An 11,695-nucleotide genomic window follows, 5' to 3' on the forward strand; every position below is an offset into this window, starting at 1 on the left:
ATCAATTAATACATGTGATTAAGATTAAATTGAGTAACTTACGAAATCAGAAGGGCCAGACGAGAATTTAACCAAAATAAAAATATACTGCGCAGATCATCACCAGGACCAACAACATGGATGCTAGTGCCAGCAACAACATGATCAATGCCCTGTATAATGATATAACAAGAGATTAACTAATACTAATTTATTTGTGCATTTATCAGATGTAATAGAGAAGCAAATGTATTTCTGATTTCCAATCACCTGTGTCCCTGTGCCGGTTTGATCCCCTTCTTGTTGTTTCTGCATCTGATATAACAAGAGATTAACTAATAATTTATTTGTGCAGTTATCAGATGTGAAAGAGAAGCAAATGTATTTCTAAGTTCCAATCACTCGAACCTGTGCCGCTTTGATCTCCTTGTGCTTGTTTCTGTAGCTGAATGGTGATGGGGTTCCATAGTATTAGCATCTCCTTGAGAATCAAAATAGAGGTTGGATTTATCACATCTCTTAACATCAGTGATGGTGCAACTCTCTGCATCCACGTAAATTACATGAACTCATCATTTCTTCGCCTTGAAATGTTCTCTTTTATTGTTAATGTACAATTGAAACGATGCCTCCTCATAATCCTGGTCTTCTTTAACCATATCCTTCCCACATAGAATGAAAACATGGTCACCCCTGCAATCCCAAGCAATACCCCCCAAAATCAATTCACTTTTGAACTTTTTAAAACCACCGTCACCATCATTACCACTGGCGGCTAACAGTTGATATTCACAGACAAATTGAAGATTTCGAACGGAAACATGGTCAGTGAGATGGACCACAAGACATATAGCAAAAACTAATAATCTTCTCCCACTACTCCCCCTTGTGGCTATCTTAAAACTTAATGAAGAATTCCTGCTCTGATACTCAAATCTATCTGCTGAAATTTTGTTTCCCGGAAAACAATATAACAAATTTGGTTCGGGATCAATCGAGAACTCATGATCATATCGTGATGCCCATTTCTTCGCTAGGAATTGAATTTGAAGCATGGCATTTGCCTCGATGTTATCAACTGAATCTTGATTCAAGCTGAAGCAATTAGAGAATATCATTGCATAGTTTCTTTCACCATCAAAAGAAAGAAAATTTCGATCAGTGAAGGATACACTTTCTAATGATATGCAACGTCGAGTATCCAAGTACTTCAGGTTTGATGGAAGCTCTGAGAGTAATTTGAGGCTCTTGCAATTAATCACAAAACTCACAGTTAAGTCTTTTGAGGTTGATGGCTCCTAATAGATTAGGGATCTTCCTTAACTTCACGCAAGCAGAAACGTCGATTTTCCTTAAATTAACAAGATCATGTACAAACGACATATAAAATAATTGTATTACTTGTAAGCATTATCTATTTACCTTAGTCGCATAACATATTTACTTGTAGATGAAGAAAGCATAAAAGCATATACCTCAAAATCTTCATTCCAAAGTTGTTCCATATTGCCCCATGATAAATTCAACACTACAAGATTCTTTGGATTAAAATTTAGTGGTAAAGATTTGAAGGGATAACCGTTCCACTCAAGATACCTCAACTCATTTGGAAGAATATTTGAAAGGTCTGAAGAAAAGGGAACTTCTTTTATTCCAGTGGACGATAAATTTAAGCGATTCAACATCTTTGGGAGTTCAGGAAGTTCGACCAAACTTTCACAAAACTTACAGTTAAGGATTTCGAGGTTGATGGCTCCTAATAGATTAGGGATCTTCCTTAACTTATCGCAAAAAGAAACGTCGATTTCCCTTAAATTAACAAGATCCTGTACAAAAACATATAAATAATTGTATTACTTGTAAGCATATTTACTTTAGTCGCAACATAATTAGAAATATTAGATTTGATGATCGTGAATTCACTAAACAAATTTTCTTCTTTAAAAGAAGTCGAATATATTTATTTTAAAAACCTTTTATACTTAATTATACATATTTTTTTCCTAGATGAAGGCAACATAAAAGCATATACCTGAAAATCTTCATTCCAGAGTTGTTCCATATTGGGCCCTGATAATTTCAACACTACCAGATTCTTTGGATTAAAATTTAGTGATAAAGATTTGAAGGGGTAACACTTCCACTGAAGCCACTTTAACTCATTTGGAAGATATGCAATATCAATATCATTGTCAATATCAATACGACCAAATTTGATATATCTAAGATTAGGCATGCTCTCAAAACATGTAGGACGTAACTTTAGGATATCACTATGAGACATGTCGAACTTTATTCCTTCAATTCGGTCAGTTCCCTGATATAAAAAACAATTTACCAAAGTATTAGTATAAGAAAGATTACATGCATTCTAGTTAAATCGTAAATAAATGCAATATAGGAAATGCTTACGCTAATTGGACATATAAAATGTTTGTTTTATTGTCTTTCTAAGGCATGCAGATATGTAACTAACCCAACAAACACTAGAAAAGATCCTATTATATTTTACATAATATCAAGTGTGTGTGCGTGTGTGTGTATATATAGTGTGATACTGAACCATAGGACATCAAACGAAAGGGCAAAATAAATATAAATATAAATAACTCTTTACTTTATTATTGATGAGCACTCGGTACACGTCTTCAGGATTCCATAGCCTTTTACGCTTTTCAGGGTATTTAGATTCTTGATCAACAATATCTTTACCCATTTCTTCAAGCATATCATGCATAGAAATCTGCCCATAAGAATTGATGTCAAATAGACACTTGTCGAGCAAGCTGCTTAGTCCACTCGCTGCACCTCTATACACGCAACTTAGAACGTTTTCTACTTGTTCCTTGGATTCCCCTTTAAAGAAGCATGCTAAGTCCAGAAATACACCCTTCTGTAACTTATCCAGCCCATCAAAGCTAATCTTCAAAATGTGTGAAATTTTTGGTTCATCGTGTTGAAAATTAATAAAACACATGGGCTGCTAAGGGGGGCTGCTAAGGGGGCTGCTAAGGGGGGGCTGCTGTAATTTTTTATTTTTTATAATAGGGTTAATTACAATATTAGTCCTTAAGCTTCAGCTATAAATACCCTAGCTCATTTAGCTTCAAAATCATCCCAAAAATCATTTCTTTCTCCCAATACTAGAGAGCTTTCTTGTGAGTAGTGAGTGTTTTGTAAACACCTGTAAAATTTCTCTCTTAGTAAAAGATCTGCAGCAGTCCGGAGACGTAAGCAAAATTGGCTGAACTCCGTTATCAATTTTTCGGGTATTATTTTTCCGATTTTATTTCGTATTCTCACTAATCTGGCTATAGGGAAATTACTTGTTCTCGTTATATTTCCTAACAACTGGTATCAGAGCTTTTGGTTGTGAATTTTGTCAATTTTCTGCGAGGTTACTATTCATTACTATTCACGTGAATAGTGAATTTCGTGAATAGTGAATTCGGTCGGCGATACGAGTTTGTCGACGGAGGTGTTCTAATACACGGCGGTTCGCAGAAATTGTCAGAAACGATCCAAACGAAGCCAGATTCGAGTGGGAGCGATGGCTGCAGACGAAGGAAGGTGAAAATTGAAAAGTTCGATGGTGCGGACTTTGGCTTTTGGAAGATGCAGATCGAAGATTTTCTGTACCAGAAAAATCTATATCAACCCCTCTCAGGAAAGCAACCAGAGGGCATGAAGGATGAAGATTGGGCTCTTCTCGACAGACAAGCCCTCGGAGTTATCCGACTGACGTTATCCCGAAATGTTGCTTTCAACATAGCAAAGGAAAAGACCACGGCAGGTCTTATGGCAGCTCTCTCCAGTATGTATGAGAAGCCATCGGCCTCAAACAAGTTCACTTGATGAGGCGATTATTCAATTTGCGGATGACGGAAGGGGCATCAGTGGCTCAACACCTGAATGAACTCAACACAATCACAACCCAGTTGAGTTCTGTAGAAATTGAATTCGATGATGAAGTTCGAGCTTTAATTCTCTTATCATCTCTACCAGACAGTTGGAATGCTACTGTTACAGCAGTTAGCAGCTCGTCGGGAAATAGTAAATTGAAATTCGATGATGTTCGGGATCTGGTACTGAGCGAAGAAATTCGACGGAGAGAATCGGGTGAAGCATCAACCTCCTCAGCCTTGCACACGGAGTCCAGAGGGAGAACTTCAGAAAGAAATTCAAATCGTGGCAGATCCAAATCCAGACGGGAAAAATCCAGAACGGGAAAGAAAGATTTTACCTGTTATAATTGTGGCAAGAAAGGTCACTTTAAAAGAGATTGCCGAGCACTGAAGAAAGATACCGGTGCACAGGAATCTGCCAACGTGACAGAGGAGACAGGTGATGCCATGATTCTAAGCGTCAACAGTCCGATTGAATCATGGATCTTGGATTCAGGGGCATCTTTCCACTCCACCCCATGCCAAGAAATCATGGAGAACTATATCAGTGGTGATTTTGGGAAGGTTCATCTTGCTGATGATGAAACCTTGAAGATCGTCGGAAAAGGAGATATCCGACTAAAGCTGCCAAACCAGACCACCTGGAAGCTGACAGGAGTGAGACATATTCCTGGCCTCAAAAGAAATCTGATTTCTGTTGGACAGCTTGATGGAGAAGGATATAGCACAACCTTTTCAGGTTGTGAATGGAAGATTACCAAAGGAGCACTCGTTATTGCTCGTGGTAAAAAGACTGGTACTCTCTATGTAACCTCAAATTTAGAGAATATCATTGCAGTAGCAGATGCTGATGGAAAATCAAACCTATGGCACCAAAGGCTTGGCCATATGAGCGAGAAAGGAATGAAGATACTTCTGTCAAAAGGGAAGTTGCCGGATCTAAAGAATGTGGATGTCGGACTATGCGAGGATTGCATCTTTGGCAAACAAAAGAAAGTCAGTTTTGCAAAGATTGGCAAGGCACCCAAGGCAGAAAGGTTAGAATTGATTCATACTGATGTATGGGGACCATCCCCAGTTCCATCTCTTGCAGGCTCACTATATTATGTCACCTTCATCGATGATTCAACAAGGAAGGTGTGGGTTTATTTTCTGAAGAAGAAATCAGAAGTCTTTGATACCTTCAGAAAATGGAAGGCCATGGTGGAAAATGAGACTGGTTTGAAAGTCAAGAGGTTGAGGTCAGACAATGGAGGAGAGAACAGAGACAGTAGATTCAGAGATTTCTGCGCAAACAATGGGATTAAGATGGAGAAAACAGTTCCCATAACACCGCAGCAGAATGGCGTAGCAGAGCGCATGAACAGAACTCTGAATGAACGTGCTAGAAGCATGAGGATACATGCCGGATTGCCCAAATTTCTATGGGCTGAAGCTATCAACACTGCAGCTTACCTGATCAACCGTGGGCCCTCTGTTCCTTTGGATGGCGGAATACCAGAGGAAGCTTGGAGCAAGAAAGAAATAAACCTTTCATACTTAAGAGTGTTTGGTTGTATTTCTTATGTACACATAGACTCTGCTGAAAGAAGTAAACTTGATGCTAAGTCCAACAAATGTGCCTTTGTTGGTTATGGCGGTGATGAGTTCGGTTACCGGTTTTGGGACTACGAAAATCGAAAGATCATCAGAAGCAGAGACGTCATTTTCAATGAAAATGTGATGTACAAAGACAGGTCAACCGCAGAATCAAGTAATACCGAGGCTGAAACAAAGGAATTTGCTGAGTTCGAGGAGATTTCTGAAAATGATGTTCAGATCAGTCCTGAAGCAGTTCAAGAGGAAGAACCAGGCACACCAGAACTGAGACGCTCCTCCAGAATTCCTAAACCAACCCAACGGTATTCACCTTCTTTACACTACTTGTTGCTAACTGACAATGGTGAACCAGAGTGCTATGATGAAGCAATGCAAGTGGAGGATTCAGTCAAGTGGGAGTCTTCCATGAAAGATGAGATGGACTCGCTTATGTCAAATCAGACGTGGGAATTAGCTGAATTACCACCAGGCAAGAGAGCGCTCCATAACAAGTGGATTTACAGGATCAAAGAAGAGCACGATGGGAGCAAACGTTACAAAGCAAGATTGGTTGTCAAAGGCTTTCAGCAAAAAGAAGGTATTGATTACAATGAAATTTTCTCTCCAGTCGTGAAACTGTCTACAATCAGACTGGTGTTGAAAATTGTAGCTGCAGAAAATTTACATCTTGAGCAGTTAGATGTAAAGACAGCTTTCCTTCATGGTGATTTGGAGGAAGAAATCTATATGAGGCAGCCAGAAGGCTTCATAGAGGCAGGCAAGAAAAACCTGGTATGCAGGTTGAAGAAGAGCTTGTATGGTTTAAAACAAGCTCCTAGACAGTGGTACAAGAAGTTCGATAGTTTCATGGGTAGCAGTGGTTTTACCAGATGCCAAGCAGATCATTGTTGCTACATCAAGAGGTTCAACAACAACTTCATTATTTTATTATTGTACGTTGATGACATGCTCGTTGCAGGCTCAGACATGCAAGAGATTATACACTTGAAGCAAAAATTGTCGAAGCAGTTTGCTATGAAGGATCTGGGCACTGCAAAGCAGATTCTTGGGATGAGGATCAAGAGAGACACAAAGTCGGGGACTTTGATGTTATCACAGGCTGAGTACATCAACAAAGTACTCTCCAGGTTCAACATGCAAGATGCTAAACCAGTAAGTACACCTTTAGGTGTTCATTTCAGACTCTCCAAAGAACAGTCACCAAAGACGGAGGAAGAACGTGCACACATGGTGAAGGTGCCGTATGCCTCAGCAATTGGAAGTCTGATGTATGTCATGGTTTGTACCAGACCAGATATTGCTCAAGCAGTGGGAGTTGTTAGCAGGTACATGAATAATCCAGGCAAAATACACTGGGAAGCAGTCAAATGGATCCTCAGATATCTGCGAGGTACCACAAACAAAGCACTTTGTTTCAAAGGTGGAGATACGATACTGACAGGCTATGTAGATGCTGACTTAGCCGGAAATGTTGACATCAGAAGAAGCACTACAGGGTATGTCTATACTCTAGGAGGAACCGCAGTGAGTTGGGTTTCTCAACTACAGAAGATAGTTGCTCTCTCTACAACCGAAGCAGAATATGTCGCTGTTACGGAAGCCAGCAAAGAAATGGTCTGGCTCCAAAGTTTCTTGGAAGAGTTAGGCAAGAAACAAGAAAACAATGTCTTGTATTGCGACAGTCAAAGTGCTATCCATCTAGCGAAGAATTCGTCTTTTCATTCCAGGACGAAGCACATACAATTGAGATATCATTTTATCCGGTCTCTTCTGGAAGATGGGATTTTGAAACTTGAAAAGATTAGTGGAGCTCAAAATCCAGCAGACATGTTAACAAAGACGGTGACCACAGAAAAACTGAAGTTGTGTTCAGCTTCAGTTGGCATGCTAGAATAAAAGACCAGAAATGCTGCTGCATTGATCGAGGTGTGAAGACAGATTAAAATCAGTCTTCAAGTGGGAGATTGTTGAAAATTAATAAAACACATGGGCTGCTAAGGGGGGGCTGCTAAGGGGGCTGCTAAGGGGGGGCTGCTGTAATTTTTTATTTTTTATAATAGGGTTAATTACAATATTAGTCCTTAAGCTTCAGCTATAAATACCCTAGCTCATTTAGCTTCAAAATCATCCCAAAAATCATTTCTTTCTCCCAATACTAGAGAGCTTTCTTGTGAGTAGTGAGTGTTTTGTAAACACCTGTAAAATTTCTCTCTTAGTAAAAGATCTGCAGCAGTCCGGAGACGTAAGCAAAATTGGCTGAACTCCGTTATCAATTTTTCGGGTATTATTTTTCCGATTTTATTTCGTATTCTCACTAATCTGGCTATAGGGAAATTACTTGTTCTCGTTATATTTCCTAACACATCGAACTTGTTTACTTTTTCCACCTCACTTTTCCACTCTTCTATAGACTTTGAATATAGCTTAGCACCCAAAATCTTTAAGAGCAAGTGGACTGCCATGGGCTAACCGTACAAACTCGTAGGATAGATGTAGAAAATCAACAGAAGGATTCAACTGCTTAAATGCAGTAACAGAAAAAAGTTGAAGAGAATACTTCTTATTTAACTCTTTCACCTTATGTATTTGGGTAGCTCATCCATTCTTCAGCACTTGTCTATCTCTAGCCGTTAGAATAATTTTACTTCCATCACCAAAATGTTTAACACCCATCCAGTCTACTTGTTCTGGGTCTTTAACGTCATCGAGGACAACAATTACTCGTATATTGTTCAGCCTCTCCCTGTAAGGGTACCCTATGGAAGGGGTGTCTATACGAATTTCTTTGTCCTTTAAAAGTATGGAAATAAATTCGTTTCGCACGGATTCCTTCCCTTTTTTTTCTATTTTCTCTCTAACATTTTGAAGAAAGTAACAACTTTCAAACGTGTTAGAGACTTCCTTATAAACAACATCAGCAAGGGTGGTTTTGCCTATACCACCCATGCCCCAGAGTCCTATTACTCGATTTTGCTTAATCAGCTCCAAAATCTTCTTTTTCTGATAATCTATTCCGATAAATTCTTCAGAAGCACTTCCAGAATAACTATTCATCAACTTCTTTAATACATATTTAACGATATCATTAATGTACTGGTATTCAGATCTGGCAGATAATAAGAAAAATAAAAGTTAAACCAAAGATAAAGTCAAATAAAGAAGATGAGTAAGAATATAGTTTACCTGTCAAATTGGATATGCCACCCTTTTAATTTACCGGCTTCAGCAAAGGCAGCTTTCCATCGCTCCACTTCACGAGGCCTATCTGATTCATGGACAACAAAGGATGCTTTGAAACTGCCACCAAAATTCCGAACGTCAGAGGGATCAACATGATAAAAGATGGGAAGGACAATTTGACCATGAGTTTTCTTGCGGTTCATGATATCGGAGAGTTCAGCCAAGCATGATTTTGAAGAAGCATAGTCTTTAGACAAAACGATGATGGAGAGTCTCGATGCTTCAATTGCTCGAGAAAGTGCTGGTGATATAGGCTCCCCTCTTTCCAACTCTTCTTCATCGAAGAAGACACCAAATCCCTTCCCCTTCAAAGCTTGGTGTAGATGAGAGGTGAAGTTAAGACGTGTGTCTTCACCCCTAAAGCTCAAGAAAACTTGATACTTCATTGGAGGAGAAGAGGAAGAAGAAGCCATGAAAGAGTTCCATCTTTTTTTTATGGGCAAAGCCATGAAAGAGTACTGACTGTGTGATTGAAGCAAAAGAGAGAAAACAACAGGGGCGCTTGGGTTGGCTTTTTTTATTCTGGCATGAAAATAAGAGTAACATTAATATTGGTGCCTTTTATTGACCCTGAAAGAGACTGGACTGTGACAGCTGTCTCTTCTTCAACCTTTCCCCATTCTTCACCTACAAAATAAATGAGCGGAGGTCTTTAAATTCTACCATATATACGTAGAGAGAATTTTAATAATATACTTTATATATTATTTTTTAATTAAATTTATATCTTTATTTAAAAAGTTTTATAAATATATTTATTTCAGATCATTTAACTACTTAATTGATTTTAATATAACTACTTAAGTTAATATTTTATTGAAGTGTTGGCATGGTAGTTAATAAAATTAGTATTATTACATATTTAGTCTTCAATAGTTGCACATTCTATTAATTTAGTCTTATTTTAAATTTTATTCAAAAAAATAAATCATCTAATCAGGAAATGTCACATGTCAACCAATTATTTTTTATACATTTCAATAATGACATATGTCACTATCTTATTAGAGAATTTTTTAATTAAATTTAATAGTTAATTCAATTAATTTTTTCACTAATTAGGAGGTGAGGTGTGACCCCGAAAGCTTTATACCTGAAGTAAAATGGGCCACTGATGAAGTAGATGCTAGAGGTTTTTAGCTCAATAGGACATACGAGTAAATTATTTGGGAAAATATGATAAGTAGGAGTTTATTTTGGGATCTAAGATATTTTTTATAGTGTTTATGAAACTAGGCACGTTGAGGTAATATTTTCAATAAAAAATATTTTTATTCAAATTCATTAAGTCGATGTGATAATTTTTAATAAAATATAATTTTTTATTATTTTTTATCAAATCTAAATAAAAATATTTTATATTGGAACTCAGATACAATAAAGAGGGATTCAACTGAAGTTGTTGCACGTGAGGGAAAACCAGACCACGTATCTCTTCTTCAACCTTTCTCCATTCTTCACCTCAGTTTCCTTGAAATTCACATGACTGTGACAGCACATATTAAGAGGTTAGAAATAAAGAAATTGATTGCAGTGGGGTTTCTAAGGTCCACACGCATATTGATTGATCATTCTCATGGTTTTCAGAATCGGATCGATTATCGAACCGGTCATGCTATCGGTTCACTGATTTAATCGGTCGAACTGGTCCGATCGGTCGGAAGAACTGGACGACTTCATAATTATTTAAAAAATTAAATAAAAATATCAAAAATATTTAATAAAAAATATTTTTTTATATCACAAGTCATATTCAAAGCAAGTCATAACATATATAAGTTAAAAATCATAAAATCAAGTGAAACAAAATGATTCAAATTAACTACAACATAATATTTAAGGTAAAAATATTAAATAATAAGTATAATTATATAATTATAATTAAAAAATAAATTTAGGGTTAAAAAAATCATAACAAAATGATATTGTTTGGTTTAATTTTTTTTAAAAAAATAATCCCACATGGCTAAGAAACATAGAAGAGCCTCCCAAAAGTCTAAAGAGTAAAAATATGAGAACAAAACAATCTCACATTGCTAAGAAACATAGATGAGCATCACAAATAACTTCTATAAATAATAGAGGTAATTTGGCATTCAAAATCATGGAGCCTTTTGGTGAACATTGAGTGAACTATTCTTTCACTTCAATCAAGCTCGAATTTTAAGCTTCAATCGAGCTTCTAAATTTTTTTGAGTTCAAGTTTCAATATTATATTTCGAGTTTGAGTTGAACTTGATAATTTTTAGCTTGTGAGTTTGAGTTGAGTTGAACTTACTTTTAAAGTTTTCAAGTTCGAGTCGAGCTCAGCAATACTCGAGTTCGACTTGGCTCGTTTAACAAACGACGTTGTTTGGTTTAATTTTTTTTTTTTTAAATCTCGATTTTTCCCGGTTTTTTTCGGTTTTCAGCCGGTCCTGTTCGAACGATTCAGCGGTTCTGGCCAGTTCACTAGTAGCGGTTCTGGCCGGTTCACTAGTAGCGGTTCAACCGGTTTAGATTGAACCAGACTAAGCAATGGTTCCCGGTTGAACCGGCCGGTCCGGTTTTCAAAACAGAGGTCCTTCTCAGTTTTGTCGATAAAAGCAGCAAATAAAAGGGTAAACTACACGGATAGTCCCCTATTTTTCAGTTTGATTGTCACCAATTTAAAAATTAAAAGGAAATTATCTCTAACATTATCTATTCGTTCGATTTTATTCCTTCGACCATTAATTTTCGTTAAACCCCTTTTGTTTAAGTCCCTTTGATCTAAGTCCCTACATGGCCAAGGGACTAAAATCAAAATGGAGTTAATGACAGAGAGACTAAAATCGAACGGATCGATAATGTTAGAGACTTAAATCGAACAGATCAATAGGGACCATTCCCCCTTAATTTTCAAATTGATGACCAAAGTCAATCAAACCAATAACATAGGGGACTATCTGCATAGTTTACCTAAATAAAATTGATTCTCTTATGTCCTCATG

General features: G+C 37.2%; 2 protein-coding genes across 2 annotated transcripts; both read right to left on the minus strand.

Annotated features, from left to right (window-relative positions):
• Positions 1 to 551: 551 nt before the first annotated feature.
• LOC120176624 (disease resistance-like protein DSC1) lies at positions 552 to 2,695 on the minus strand. Its single transcript, XM_039183019.1, has 4 exons — positions 2,597 to 2,695; positions 2,012 to 2,296; positions 1,455 to 1,805; positions 552 to 1,277 (listed from the first exon to the last, which is right to left on the minus strand). Exons 1-4 carry the CDS (start codon positions 2,693 to 2,695, stop codon positions 552 to 554), a joined length of 1,461 nt encoding a protein of 486 aa, XP_039038950.1.
• Positions 2,696 to 7,907: 5,212 nt separating this feature from the next.
• Positions 7,908 to 8,537, minus strand: LOC120176625 (disease resistance-like protein DSC1). The gene is made up of 2 exons (XM_039183020.1): positions 8,097 to 8,537; positions 7,908 to 8,000 (listed from the first exon to the last, which is right to left on the minus strand). Exons 1-2 carry the CDS (start codon positions 8,535 to 8,537, stop codon positions 7,908 to 7,910), a joined length of 534 nt encoding a protein of 177 aa, XP_039038951.1.
• Between the last annotated feature and the right edge of the window lie 3,158 nt (positions 8,538 to 11,695).

This window comes from Hibiscus syriacus, unplaced genomic scaffold (genome assembly GCF_006381635.1).
Source record: "Hibiscus syriacus cultivar Baekdansim isolate YM2019G1 unplaced genomic scaffold, ASM638163v2 tig00112249_pilon, whole genome shotgun sequence".
Lineage (NCBI taxonomy): Eukaryota > Viridiplantae > Streptophyta > Magnoliopsida > Malvales > Malvaceae > Hibiscus > Hibiscus syriacus.

Excerpts from the sequence above, each read along its gene's own strand:
- LOC120176624 (XM_039183019.1), bottom strand. The coding sequence starts at position 2,695 with ATGGGTAAAGATATTGTTGATCAAGAATCTAAATACCCTGAAAAGCGT. Across the intron at positions 1,806-2,011 it reads TCTGGAATGAAGATTTTCAG|GATCTTGTTAATTTAAGGGA; the intron begins GTATATGCTTTT and ends GTTTTTGTACAG. Across the intron at positions 1,278-1,454 it reads TTTGGAATGAAGATTTTGAG|GAGCCATCAACCTCAAAAGA; the intron begins GTATATGCTTTT and ends CTAATCTATTAG.
- LOC120176625 (XM_039183020.1), bottom strand. The coding sequence starts at position 8,537 with ATGAATAGTTATTCTGGAAGTGCTTCTGAAGAATTTATCGGAATAGAT. Across the intron at positions 8,001-8,096 it reads TAACGGCTAGAGATAGACAA|TTGAATCCTTCTGTTGATTT; the intron begins GTGCTGAAGAAT and ends GCATTTAAGCAG.